This window comes from Bidens hawaiensis, unplaced genomic scaffold, assembly GCF_021521415.1.
Source record: "Bidens hawaiensis isolate Kalapana, Puna unplaced genomic scaffold, B.hawaiensis_p1.1 tig00007737_1, whole genome shotgun sequence".
Classification (NCBI taxonomy): domain Eukaryota; kingdom Viridiplantae; phylum Streptophyta; class Magnoliopsida; order Asterales; family Asteraceae; genus Bidens; species Bidens hawaiensis.
The window spans coordinates 1,028,250-1,044,012 of record NW_027491536.1 but is presented as its reverse complement, the minus strand read 5'-3'; the positions used below and the strand labels follow the sequence as shown (position 1 = coordinate 1,044,012).

Below are 15,763 nucleotides of genomic sequence, written 5' to 3'. Positions count from 1 at the left end.
ATTCCACCTCTTGTTGACTGGGCGCCACACGGCGCAAAACGCTTCAATTTGTAGCCCCTCCACTATGCATAGCCTTAGTAGCAACCTTTTTTCATCCTATATGAGCTAAACAATTTTTTTCCCTAAGATGATTTAAACTAGTTCACAATAGATTATTCAAACATCCACACGCCCAAAAACTTCTACTTACAATGTTGTAACTTTTAACACGTTATATGTAACACGGATAAAATTTAAAGACCTAACAAAATCAAGACATGTCAAACAAGTTAAAAGTGGAAACTGGTACCCATTAATTGTTGTTATATTGGTAGTATAGCATCTTAACTATGTGCAATATATCAATATTGATGTATGCTAAGTATATAAATACAATTCCACATGATCAAAATCAAGAAAACTGAAGAATTGATGTATGTTGAAAACATGTATACAAATACAATTCCACGTAATCGAAATCAAGAATACTGAAGAATTACAAACAATAATCTTTAATTAATCAAATAAGGTTCACCGTTCTCAAATCTTTAAATACAACCACATATAGACCTAGAGGGAAACAATGTGTTATTTATTTATCTTTGAAAGACATAAATAAATTAACAAAAAGACATAGCAAAATGCTACGTCGCTATGACAAAAATATAAATTAGGAAACATCGTGTTCTTTTGATGAACCGGCATTACCTTTTACAAATATTACTAAACTACATCTTGAACCCCCCCCCCCCCCCCCCCCCCCCCCCCCCGGGATAATGCAGCTTTCACATCTAACTAACTATAGATTAACTACATAATTAAGTCTAAACTTTATAACAAACTTGATCACACAATTAAGACTAACAATTAATGTATATTATTAAACAAAGACACCAGTGTCTTGATTTTATGAAATTGAACATATATATTTTGTGAGTTCTCCTCTCTACTTTAAGCTATATTTTAAGTCACTCAAACCATTTACCGGTTTTAGTTGTGATTAAATGGTTTTTATATACAATTAAACTTTTTAACAAAAGTCAAATATATTTTTATGTGACTCCTAAATCCAATATCCATTAACCCGTATAATACAGGATTTGAACACTTGATCATTAAAAGAAGTAACCACCGTTACACCACCTAAGATCCAAAACCTGGTTTAGAGCATTTTCAACTCATTCTCTAAAGTTGTCAAACCCATATAATTTATGGTAAATTTTAAGAAAACCATCAAAATCACATCTCCAATCCATTCTCTATTATATGGATGAGTTATATGGCAACTAAAGTAAATCTCTAAATATAGAGACTCATTTTTGATCCATACCATATAATATATCATATATATCCCAATCACCATTTACTATAATAAGACAAAAGAGAAAAAAATAATAAAGAATTAATTTATGGATATGAATAGGGAATAGAATGTGAAAAAATTTTGAAAAATGATAGATAAATTTGTGGAATAATATGTTTTAGCTAAATTATATGAAAAAATATATAGAATGAGATGTGAATGCTCTTAGTAACTAAATCTTTCATCCAATCTAAGTGTGAGAGCATGGGCCAAGTATAGTGAGGCCCCACCCCTGACTCCCCTGGGTTTTTTTTTTTTTTTGTAATTGTATAATTTTACTTTTTTATTGAAATTTACCTTGTTTACTTTTTTTTTGCAATTGTATAATTTACCTTGTTTACTTTTTTTATGCATTTTTTTAATATATTTACGGCATTTTCACACAAGCTTCGTCACTTCACAGTACACATTGCACATACCCATGTTTGAAGTGGGGCATATGCACCTAATCCTAACATCATATGTGTGTCACATATGTTTGACCGGGAGGCAGTCAACATATTCCTTTCAAAGCAAAACAAAATTATGCGTCAACCACTAAATTGTTTCCAAGTTTGCTTTCGTGATGCTTTGTTTAGACATCAACTTTGATGTTAATTTTGGAAGGTGACAGGTGGAAAAAAATATTACAAATATGCAGCCTCCACAAAATATTGTATAGGATTATAAAAGTTATTTTTTTCCTTAAAAATGATATCATCCCAAATTAATAATAATAAAAAAATTTAAAAGGTAGACAAAAAGGACGCAAGCTTAATATAATATTTTGTTAGGAAAGAGTCTTGGCCCATGCTCTATGTACATTGAACATTTATTGTGACCAATCACCCCACTCTCAATCTCCTTAAATATGGTAGCAACCCATAAACGAATAAAAGTATGAATTGTTGATAAAGGTAGGGGTGTTTTTCAGGTTTTTTTTTGTCAGGTTTCGGGTTTTTCGGGTTTTTATGAGTGGAAATATAACCCGAAAACCAAACCATTCTAGTTTCGGGTTTTATGGTTTTCGGGTTTATTGGGTCAGGCTAGATCGGGTCGGTTTGATTCGGGTTTCGGTTAAGTGAAGGTTGTGAAAGGGTTTAAATGATTTACAAAAATGTGGGGTTTTTGGTCATCATAATGTACAATAACACTGAAATAGTATTAGCATACACCACCTCGTATATGAACATATTAGCATTTAACAAATAAATATATTTAAACTACAACATCATGTTTACTTTGAAACACTATGCCTATGTCTATGCTGTGCAAAAAAAATAAATCAATAAATAAAATTAATATTTAATAAATTATATTTAAACTTCATCATAAATTAATACTTAAAAGAAAAATTGATGGTGGCGTATATGTGTACTTCAATATAAAAGGAACATAACCTTTGTTACTTTTTTAACTAATTTTAATTGATGTTAATTAAATAGTATACCAACAAGAAATGCATGAATGCTTTAGTTTTAATGGATTCAATTCAACAAGAAATAACCATACTGTTGAGTTGGAATTTAGATAAACTGCATTCGTTCAATTATAATCAACAAATTTCAATTAAACATTGATCGAGCATACCTTTTGCAAACTCTTTGATTGGAACTTCGAAGTTGTATTGCCTGATGAAGAAACAGAGTGTGTCATATGCATATATTATTATTCTCTTTTGAATTGTATTATAGGTATAATAGGTAAAAATTCATACCTTGAAAATTTCGGCATTTTAAATCGCTACTTTCTCGGGTTTTTCGGGTAAACCCGAATTGAGGAAATCCTATCCAAAACTCGACCCGAACTATTGCAATATGGTTCGAGTTACGTGGTATCTCGGGTTCGGGTTATGCGGTTTGGATGTGTCTTCGGGTCGGGTCTATGTGTCTTCGGGTCGGGTCTATTCGGGTCGGGTTCGGTTCTCGGGTTCGGGTGAAAACTAACAGGCCTAGATAAAGGTATGAATTGTATACAAACAAATAAAATAAAATATTATATATCTATAAAATCAAATTGGATTCGGATCAAATACAAAATTAAATTAACGTATAATTATGAGAATCAAATAGTTTAATTATGTAATTACAACATAATAATTATATGATATAATTACATAATTACTTTACTTGATTATCATAATTAACACGTTAATTTTATTTGTACGTTCCGCTATTAAATTAATATTTTTATAGGAATTTGATTGAACACAAAAGGTTTCTTGTGTTTTAAAGTTTAATCTCAAACGCTTTTTATTTAAATTAGTATAATTTTCACTTTTTTATAAATTGATTACAATATTTTTGTACTTACGAGTTTAGTGAGAAAGTTTTTGTTAATTTTTATTTTAAATGATAATACTCAGGGTTTTTTTTACGTTATGTAATAAATTTTGTGACAACCTAACTGGTACAGTGGTACTAACATCGACACCAACATTCATTTTTTTGATGGTTTTTTTATTAATGTAAAATATTTTTGGGTATCCGTTCTTTTGGGCATCTCACGACTTTGTTTGTTTATATGGTTTTCGGTCACACATGTCAATATCCTTTTTGACATATCACAACTATATTTCTTTCGTTTGCTATACCCGCCGTCAGTACCATACTGATATCGCAGTGGTGTAGATGTGTAGTGAATTGATACCGACCGAAACTGAAGTCCCACCGCATCACGCATGGGAATTACGCAAGCATACAATAAAACCTATTTTATATGTCTAGAGATAATTGTTTAACACTAAACCAATTTTAAATATAAAATAGTAATTAAGAATCACCTAATATGATTAAACATTTTTGTTTCAACATTAATATGTAAGTAAAATACTTTACATTTCACCTCACTATCTCCCATTCATCTCTCATTATATCTTCCAAGTACTTCACGTAAATATATTATGTGATTCTTACATTTCTATGGTTACTAGTTGTGTATTGATACTCTCCTTATATCTTATTTTAAGAGAAACCTTTTATTCATCCTTAAAATATCTCACAAGTCACAACTACATAGTTGCAATGGATTATAGATATAATGGGTTAAATCAAAAGGTTTCCAAGTGATATTTGGGGTCCCAAATTGTCCAAGCATGCAAAGTACTACTTTTGTGATGATACAAGAGAACCCACTTTTCACACCTTTCACATCCTTCATCTTCCTTTTAGTACCAAAATGTGAACAAGGATTCTTAATTATTTTATAATAATAGGAAAACCTGAAATTTTATAAACCATGAATGACATAATTTGGCTTTGTTCATGTGTATCATGAATATAACCGGTGTAATAGTATTCCAAAGGTAAGTATCCATTTGATATTGTCTTTTTTATTAATTAATCAAACGTGGTCATTCATTATACAATTCTCATAACGTGGTATTGATTACTCTTAATTAGTTCAAACAATTATATAAGACACATACAGGACCTAAATACTTGAACATGTATTTACCATTAATTAACAAAGTATATTTTCGACTGGAGTTGTATATTTAAGGCTTATCTAACCTCAGGTCAATGATCTTAAGCCCAATTGTCATTATAGGTTAAATGAAGATTTTGGATAGAGGTCGTGGTTCTCAAGTTCGAATCCGATCTCAACCGGGTTTCACCGCAGTAGGCATTGGGTGGCGGGTTTTCACCAAAGAAGATGATGGGCTTAGGCTACCCAACGTTGTCTGCGATCGAGAGAGTTTGGGGTCGCTTTTTTCCCATTGGGTTACCGCAATAGCCGAGTATTATTTGTTGATGGTTAAAAAAGATTAGCCTCAAAAGTATTTCCAGATTAATCTATATATTTATTTTGTTAAATAAGGTTAGACATGGAGCGGATAAAAGCAATGTACTAAATCAAAGAAAATTTTAGGTATCTTAGTGCCCGAAAAAATATTTCGATTTTTTAAACCTACTGAGGGTAGACAGAACGCTAATTCAATTATTTGGTCTCGCTGGGACACCACTCGGCCCCCCATATCAATGAAGACGTGGGTGTAATATTAGTTAGTACACCAATTTATACTCATTCTTTCCTTTGAATAAACATTTGCTATCTTAAATATCCATTTGATGATCCTTGATTTGCATCATCATGGTGTAAGCACATACACTAATTCAATAATTCAAGCCGGCTTGTCAACTATGAAAAAAAGAATTTAAGCCGGCAAGTAATTGTTTCATATATTTGAAAAGGTAGTTGAAGGAATAAATGTGCCTGTATTTGTATAATTGTAGTTGTAGACACGTCTAACCTTAGAATTGTGACACTTTTAGCAATGTGACAATTAATTGTCATTTGATGTCCTTACATTAAAAGAGGGATTGCTATCAATTTCAATAAGTCATAAATGGTACGTAAATATGCATATTACTTAATAGGGTGCAGTTATTGTACGCTAATGCCTTAACTTACGATAGGTACGCGAGACGCTCAAAGGCAAAAAAACAAAAACGCTCACAAAAACTAAAACGCTCAGCCAAAAAACCTAAAACGCTCAAAAATGGTTTTCGTGAAAAAAAGTGAAAAATTGATCGATTAACCATCCAAAACTGCTTTTTCGGTGAACCAATGATTAATTGGATATGTATTGACGATTCCGAGATGTTTGGATGTGATTTCATGGATCGATTTCGTGAAAAAATGGATTCGCGTACCTATTGTACGTTAAGTTATTATTGTATCGGATCTTTTCCCTGAATTAATAATATGTAAAAGAGGTTACATGATCATGTTAATATGTAAAAAAGGTATCAAAATAGTTTGTTAGTTATTAAGATAGCATTCATTAACAATCTAAAATGGTAGGTAAATATACATATTAATTATAATATGTAAAAGAGGTTACATGATCGTGTAAATATGTAAAAAAAAGGTATCAAAAAAGTTTGTTCTAAGTTATTAAGATAACATTCATTAACAATCTAAAATGGTAAGTAAATATACATATTAATTAATAATATGTAAAAGAGGTTACATGATCATGTAAATATGTAAAAAGGGTATCAAAAAAGTTTGTTCTAAGTTATTAAGATAACATTCATTAACAATCTATAATAACTAACATATACGACAAATGAGTATCGCTGATGGCTAATATTCATCGGTACGTTCTGACGGACTATGACAAGGTATAAAAAATGATCTAAAAACATAACATAACATATCGGTAATTATACAGATGGATTGGTGACAAACAACGCTTCTAGCAGGTGGTTCGCTACCGATGCTAAGAAAAGATTGGATACTTTCACCGGTAGATTACTAAAAGATAACCGAGTACTGACACAATGGTCCAAGTTTGTCGTTGCCAAAGAGAACCAAATTCCAATAGAGATCCCTACGTAATCCGTGGCTAATACTTAAAAGAGTATTTTAGTTAACTTTTTATAGAATAAAGCCACCCTAATAGAAAATTTTGTATTTTAAATATGTTGGTCAATGCTATAAACAATGATGCTTGTATATATATTTTTCACTATTAATATATAAATTCAACCTTGTTGGTGGGCTGAACCTAGTCCAGAATTGAAATGGTTTTGAAAAGACCACGCTAACTAACTAACATGTTACGTACCCTTGATGTCATGATTGATTTTGGACCTATGTATATTTTATATATATTATATACTAGTGTGGGATTTTTTAAGGTACATATTAAAATCATTTATATATTAGTAAATTTAAATATAAATATATAATTTTAAAACTTAATGATTTATGTAATTATGTTTACAATTAAATATAATTTTCATATTTTGTCCCTTCTTTCGCATAACAAGTTTCGTACACACGCCTAGATCAAAGATCTACACGTGGATAGAGTGACACATGACACATATAGAAAATTGGTGTATTGTTGGTTATATTGAATTCACATGTGCATACATACGTATTCGTTTGACGCCTTTGTGCCTATATATGTGTTTTATTGTGGTACATTTTTACTCAACATCTTGTTGATTTAGTCTCGTTTCGTTTTAGTTATAAAGTATGTTTTGTTGGTTAAAAATATTATATAACTATTGTTTTGAATTATGTATATGTATATCTATGCACATAAGTAGTTTCATGTATCATGTATGTGTTTTATACTTCTTGTTTAGGAAAAAATAAAAATCATTTATGTTTTTTCCAGTTTTATTTGAAAAAACTAATTTCTACTATATATACAAAGAGTGAATGAATGACCTCTTAAATTTTAAGAGGTCCAATCAATTATGCAATATGTACAATTGTAAACGTATATATTTTTCAAAATTTGAGGGTAATTATATCTTTACTCAACATTCACTAACCGTAGATTTTCATTTAATTCAATAGTTACAACAATTACCCTTCTATAGTTACAATAGTTACCCTTGAACTTTAGATAACATTTGTAAAATCTAAGAATAGTTACACATCTAACCCTCATCTTTATCCAAAAACTTGACAAATTTATTTATATTTTTGTTTCCGTCTATATCTTTAACTATATTATGTTTTAAAAAAAACTGAACATACCATTACGATGTGCTAATTTTTGTCGATGTTTAGATATAAAAAATCTCTCAAACCAATATGTAGATTATAATGTACAAGTTAATCAAGCATTAATGTACAAGTTAGATATGCAACTATAAACCTATAGATAAATTTACATTCTCTAACTATAGTTACAATAACTACCCTTAAACTTTATATGACTTTTATAATATATAGAAATTGTTGCATATTTTACCCATCATATTTAGCCAATAATTTAACAAATTTATATATTTATTTTTTCCCGCAATATTTTTAAATATATTATGTTTATAAAGAACCAAAACTTATATTACGACGTGCATATTTTTTTCGACGTTTAAATATAAAAAAATTTCAACACCAGTGTGTAAATTATAATTTACAAGTTAATGAAGCATTAAAATACAAACTTAGATATGCATTATGAACCTATAAAATGTTTAATCTCATAAAGATGCCTCCTGTTTGACTTTATCAAATTAGAATTTACAAAACCTGTCCTCCCAATTATACAACTCAAATTACAAAATAAAAAGAAATAAATAAACTCCAATTAATATTATTTTGGATATGAGTTGTAATTCTTTTGGTGAAATATACATTTATGGGTGTCCAAAAACCCCGCGGCTCGCCCAATGCTTGAAAAAAAAATCGCTTGAACATGTGGCCGAATTTTGGCTAGGCTAAAACTTGGCATTAAAAAAAGACACTATTAATAAAACTTTTGGAAAACATTAAACGATTAAGAAAACCATCGAATTTATAGACTATTATTATTAACGTATAATAATAAGGCTTGTTGGGACCTACGCTGTCTTTTTCGTTTTTATTATGGGTGAAAGTAATAACTAAATAAATACTATATGTTGTTTTGTTAAAGTTTACAAAATCATTCTTATGTTAATAATATATGGAATACCGTAATTCAATGTAGTGACAAGAACAAATTTTTAAACTTTCAATGACACTGATAAAAAAATGTTATGGTTTCACTGATAACAAAGAGATAATTAAAACTATAGAACAATTTTATACAAAATACTATACTAAATTTGTTATTACTGATTGATATTAAATAACATAATTAAAATTATATGAAAATAATATAATAAATATTTTATATTGCTTTATGTTTTTCTTTTTGCTGTTTCAATCATGTTGGTTGTTTCGAGCTCGAGCTGAGCTAGCTCGACATGTATTCGAGTTGAGCTTGGCTCGGCTCGGCTAATTGACAACCCAACATACATGTATCAACCGAACCAATTCAACAAGTAACGTAATAAACTTTTGTAAAACATTAAAGATTAAGAAAACTATTATTAGTATAGGAAAACTGTTAATCTATAAAGGAAGACAAAAACAAACAGTGTGAGAAGTATTTGTGACCTCGAAAGAAACCTCTAAAGAATTTCAAGGAAAATATTAAAAAAATAATAACTCAAAATATAAATAAAACATTATAAAAAACCTAATATAACATAATGCCGAGAAAAATATAACACAATGTTGATTAACATAATATTTAAAAAAAAGGACACTATCAATAAAATAGACACAATCAATGACGAAAATAAATAAAAAAACACAATGATATTTTTTTCAACATTTTTTTTAGAATGAAGAAGACGGGAGGAATATTTTTGGTTTTTTCTTGTTTACCTTTTTCGCTTTTATTTAAATTTTGAGTGATGAGTTTTTTTTATTATATTCTTTATTCTTTTTCTTTCTTTCTCTAATTTTTATTATTTTTAAGGGGTTTTTTTATATACACCAATCCTTTGTATCTTTCTCAATGTTATCTCATTTTTGTAAAATAACTTGAATATGTATGGATAAATACTATACACTATATCATGAGAGGATTGATAAACTAACATAAACAATTATCAAATTGCAAATTCTTGCTGTCGCAGCATCGCGCGGGTTTCATACTAGTTACCAATAATACACCAAATATTACATTATTACCTTTTAATAACAATAATAAAAATCATTTATGTTTTTGTCAGTTTTAATTGATAAAACTAATTACCAAGAATACACCATATATTACATTATTACATTTTAATAACGATAATTGCAACGGTTTCACGATTAGAAAGTTGTTGAGCAAATCTACTTTCCTTTTTAACAATAAAAGAAAAAAAAAGAAATTAAAAAAATTTACCTATTAATTGATTTTGACTTTTTAATGTCGGCAAAGGTAAACTTGGGCCCGAGTGGGTGGGTGAGAGAGATGGTATTGATCCCGAATTCGTTGTCAAATCGCTTAGGTGGGAACTTGACAATAACAACTGTCCGATACTTGATGGGTCTTTAATTCTTTTGATCGGTATCGACACTAAATCGTAAAAAATAATGAGTATTAACATTAAAAAGTTTAATACAAAAGAACAAAAATAAACAAAACTAAAGTCCCATGTGTTGCGGACGGCCGGTCAACATGAATCTGCTTGGCGTCAAGGATATAGGAGCTAAATCATAAACACAAACGATCAAGCCAAAAATAATAACATAAAAATGTTATATACATAAAAAAACAAGAAGATTACGTGACACAACCTTGTTCTGTCACCTGGTCGAATCGGATGATTGTGGCACCACATATTCATTTTTATCTTATAATAAAAATTTAGTATAGTAGATACAATACGATATGATAAGATATGATAACGATATGGCATGACATGCAATAGCTATAATATGATTGTAATATAATGCAATATCATATCATATAATGTAACACAGTATAATATAATAAAGTTAGAAACCCATATACAACCCGACTCATTAGTTGTAATAATGATAGCATAACGACTAACGTAACGTAGTATAAGTGTTGTAAAAGTCGGATTCCAAGGCATTGGAATCGGCGATTCCAAGGTCCTCGGACATCAACCTTGCCGCCTTTTCCCAACTCGGCCAAAATTACTCGTCAAGGTCCAACTCGGTCAAAAGTCGGAGTACTCGGGATTACTCGGCCTCCAAGGTCAACTCCGCCAAAAAAAATTATTTTTTCTTTAATTTTTTCTAATTTTTTTTATTTTTTTATTTTCTATTTTTTAATTAAAAAAATAAAAATAACAACAAACATGAATTTTTGAATTATGTTTTTTTTACATATGAATTATGCTTATTTTGACATTAATTATGCTTATCTTAACATATATATAATATCCAATAATTATTTTACGTTATATTTATCATGTCCGAGTACAAGCTGAGTACTCTCCGAGTACTCCCTACAAGGGGGTCGGCCGTCTAGGGACCGCCTAGCGAGTTTTACAACATTGCGTAGTATAATATAAAATCATGTAATATCGTATAACGTAACACTGTATAATATAATAAAGTTAGAAACCCGTATACGACCTGACTCGTTAGTTGTAATAATGATAGCATAACGACTATCGTAACATCGTATAATATAAAATCATTTAATACCGTATAACATAACGCAGTATAATACAATAAAGTTAAAAAACCCGTATACAACCCGAGTCGGAATAATACAATAAAGTTAGAACCCCACCCGACCCGACCCGACTCGTTAGTTGTAATAATGATAGTGGTAGTAAGTTTAGGAGAAGACGTCTTTAGGAATGAAAAATGATGGTGGGCGTGACAACAACATGCCATCATTACCCACGCATATCTCATGCCCATCTCAACCAATACGACGTCGTTAGAGTATTAATCCCAGTATAATATCAACAATTAATATGCCAGCTGGCCTCATTTCAAGTCTCCCAGTATAAATAGCACACGCTAGTGCTTATTGTTGGCAAGTCAATTCATTCAATCAGTTTCAATACAGTTGACCGTACTACACACACACACCCACCTCCGTTGATCATCATCATCCATGGCTACTAAAGTGTATATCGTGTACGTGCTTTTCATTCTAATGTTAATCTATCTCTTTCGATATCGTTTTCGCAGTTTGTGATGTTGATAGTTGATAATTAGTTGTTGATTTTGATTTGATTTTACGTAAACTGAAGTTAATTGATTATGAATCGATGAATTGAACGAACGATCTGTTATTTGTTGTTGAGGATGAATACGAATGTGAATTAGTGCGATTCAGATCGGTTGATTAAGTTATATGTATTGATAGAGTTAGTTAATTAGTAATGATATGATATGATGTGATATGATGATGTGTTTAGGTTTAGGTTTAGGTTTAAATTAGTGATATCGATAGTAGCATTGTGAACGACTAGACGATCTGTTAGTTGTTGAAGAGGAATATGAATCTGTGCGATTCGGATCGGTTGACTGAATTCGTTAAGTAGATTTAGGTATCGGTAAAATGAGGTCTGATTTGATTGGATTTTATTGAATTTGGAGCGTTGATGAGTAAGTGATGATTTATTGATTGATATGTGTTTAGGAAGTAGCATTAGATGTGCGTTTGAAGAACATTCGGTTGGAATGATTAAGCGTTAAACGAATGATCTATTAGTTGTTACGGATGAATTTGAATTTGTGCGATCCGGATCGGTTGAATAAATTCGTAGAATAAAATTAGGTACTGCTAATGAGCATAAATGAGGTTTGATTTGAATTTGGAATGTTGATGAGTGATGATATAATTTGTTTAGGTGTAGAATTAGTTAATTAGTAATCGGAAGTTGAATTAGACGTGCATTTTCAATGGATCGATTGGATGATTAAATTCGTCGTTTAAAATGGGATTGCAGTGTGGATTGTTGTCTGCTTACCTGTCCATCTATTGGAATTGAATCCTTTGCATTAATAAAATTTCACAGTAAATTAAAAAAAATGAGGTTTGATTTGAATTCTGTTGATTAGTGTGATATGTGTTTAGGTGCAGAATTAGTGATGTATTTTGAAGAGATCGATTGGTAAAGATTTTCAATTGCTTAATAAGGATGAGATCGGTACCGTACCGAAAATTACAGATACCGAAAATGAGCAAAATCTTATACCGAATATCTTATATAATTTTTCGGTTTAGTACGATTTAGTACAGGTACCCTTGAAAATACCAAAAATGAAGGGTACCGATACTGAAAACATGAAAAACATGTATGGGTACCGGTACCGATTGTGTTCGGTCAATACCATATCGGTACCGGTATTCTGTAAAAAAATGCTCATCTCCTTTGATATTAGGAATAAGAAATTTTGTGTCTATGTTTATGAATGTTATTGTAAGTAGTAATGAAGTGATGTTGATTGATATAATGACTGCTAACATAATCAAAAATTAGTCAATGAAATAAGAATGAAAACATGTTTCTTAAAAAATGGAAAGTAACAAATCAAATTATGGACCAGTGGAAGAAACATTGAATTGAGAAAGATGTGTTGCCAGTCCTTTGGTAGCAAGTAACATGGTGCAACAAGTTTAAGATGATAAAAGATTTAGGTGAATGAGAAAGACACCACATAAGGCAATTGGTTATATTGTTTCTAGTATGTACCAGAACCTTACATCACACCTGACACATGTCATGGTGTGTATTAATATGTTAGGTGTAGAATGTACTTAATTCTTTTTGTCTTGTTTGTGATCATCTTTGTACAAATTTTAACATCTAATATTGTCTTATTACCAAGACTGTTGGAAAGTCATAATTTTTTCACAGAAAGTTACAAAGAGTGTTCTTTGAGCTCATTAAGTATTACATCTGCTCGAAAGAAACAATTATGTGAATATTAAACTTTTGATTTTGATCAAATCAGTTATTAGTGTATAAATGCTTAATAAAAATAGAAATACAGTTGTCCTGCAAGGCTGCAAGTCTGCAACAACTATGAAATACCTATTTTTCCCAAATAATATAAGCGACCGACTTTTGCGTTAACTTACTATGATCACATAAACGCGATCGAGTCCTTTAAAAACTAATATTTCTATCTTTTCTTATTACAGAAACAAATCACATTTTAGAAATTTACTGTATTTGTTATATAAACAACTTTCTCGGTTACTGAAAGTTAATTCTTTTCTTTAACAGGTACTACTCAATGTACGGACATGTCGAAAAGCTAGCTGAAGAAATCAAAAAAGGAGCCGCGTCTGTTGAAGGAGTTGAAGCCAAATTATGGCAGGTAAATAATATGTTTATCTTGTTTGTAAGCCCAACACAACGAGTAACGGGCCGGGTCAGTTCGGGTCAGGTCAAATAAAGTTTATTATTAACTTGTTATTTAATCCAATGCAGGTCCCGGAGACACTGCACGAAGACGTGCTCGGGAAAATGAGCGCACCACCAAAGAGCGATGCTCCAATTATCACAGCAACCGAACTCGCTGAAGCAGATGGATTTGTGTTCGGGTTTCCAACAAGATTCGGTATGATGTCGGCTCAATTCAAAGCCTTCTTTGACTCCACTGGTGGCCTTTGGAGAACCCAACAGCTCGCTGGCAAGCCAGCTGGCATCTTCTACAGCACCGGATCCCAAGGTGGCGGTCAAGAAACTACCGCGTAAGTAAAAACTAATTATGTAAATAGTTACAAACTTACAGTAAATGCTAACTAATATATTTTATATAATGTTTTATTTACAGTTTGACTGCAATAACTCAACTGGTTCACCATGGAATGATATTTGTGCCAATTGGGTACACATTTGGGGCGGGTATGTTTGAAATGGAGCAGGTGAAAGGTGGGAGTCCGTACGGTGCAGGGACTTACGCAGGGGATGGTTCGAGACAACCATCTGATCTCGAGCTGCAACAGGCGTTTCACCAGGGCAAACATATCGCCACTGTTGCTAAGAAACTCAAGGGTGCTGCTGCATAATAATGGTTTAATATCTCTATATGTGATTGTTACAAGATGATTGTTGCTTTTTTTAAAAATATTTTGATGTTCGTTTAATGTCGTTTTTTCGTAATTGTCGGTCACAAACAGCAATAATAATATATATGATTTGTTATACATTTCAAAACTGAGGTGCTATAAACATGTTCTAAAGAAGTTTTATACATAATGTGTGTTCTTTGTTGGGTAAACTTAAAACTTGTGTGTTCTTACGGCTTACGGCCCTTTTTCGTTGGGTTTGTGAAGAATTGGGCCTCAGTTTGGGCCCGGTTAATTTGAAGACATGTTTTATTGGGTTAATGAAGATTAAAGACATTAAGAGATTTTGAACCGAAACTCTTCTCATTATCGGGGCCTAATCATTTTTTCTTGTCCTCTAAATTTGTAATAGTTTAATCTCTATATAAAAATATTCTAGTCATTGTTTATAATGTTACGTCACAAGAGCAGAGGCAATAATAATAATAGTATATCACGGTCAACTTAGACCTAACCACGTAAATTCTCATGTTTTTATTTTTCTGTGGTTTATTTTATGTGTTTTTGCAAACCAAACCTAACATTTTTATCATATACAATTATAAATTATCAATTTAACTCTACTTATATTTATCCAAAAGCATACTATTGGTATCCAATTTTATCATAACTAAACACTTAATAGTGTTTTATCACTTCAAATTCTGGTTCATTCTATTCATGTTAAGTCATTAAAGTATACTCAGTCCAATATCTCATATCAATATTCATGTTGTGCTTATCAATAAGGTTCTCTTAAAACAGATTCTTGGTCTCTCAAATAGCGGTGTCGGACCTAGGCAAGGGCAAGCCAGACTCTCAGTCCGGGCACCTTTTTTTCTTTCCGGGGCACTAAGTTTATATATTTATTTTTTAAAAATATAAATTGAAAAACTTATTGGGCCTTTATATAAAACATTAAAACTTCAAAACTAACACTATATAACTCCTGTTTTGTTCCCTGTGTTTGCTGATTTTAACTATTTTGGTTCAATTGACAAACCTTTAACAATTTGAGTAATTAAAGATACATATTGTAACAGTTTCAATCGAACTGATTAACGGAGTCATACTTCTCCTTTAAACCCCATCCAATTGGACCGAAACTGTTACAATAT

General features: G+C 30.9%; 1 protein-coding gene across 1 annotated transcript; it reads left to right on the top strand.

Moving 5' to 3' along the window:
* The first annotated feature begins 11,577 nt into the window (after positions 1-11,577).
* Positions 11,578-14,754, top strand: LOC143635840 (putative NAD(P)H dehydrogenase (quinone) FQR1-like 1). The gene is made up of 4 exons (XM_077103575.1): positions 11,578-11,716; positions 13,819-13,912; positions 14,026-14,288; positions 14,372-14,754. Exons 1-4 carry the CDS (start codon positions 11,694-11,696, stop codon positions 14,604-14,606), a joined length of 615 nt encoding a protein of 204 aa, XP_076959690.1. The 5' UTR covers positions 11,578-11,693; the 3' UTR covers positions 14,607-14,754.
* Positions 14,755-15,763: the final 1,009 nt, after the last annotated feature.

Coding starts and splice junctions, on each gene's coding strand:
- LOC143635840 (XM_077103575.1), top strand. CDS start 11,694: ATGGCTACTAAAGTGTATATCGT. Junction 11,717..13,818: donor GCTACTAAAGTGTATATCGT/GTACGTGCTTTT, acceptor TTTCTTTAACAG/GTACTACTCAATGTACGGAC. Junction 13,913..14,025: donor TTGAAGCCAAATTATGGCAG/GTAAATAATATG, acceptor AATCCAATGCAG/GTCCCGGAGACACTGCACGA.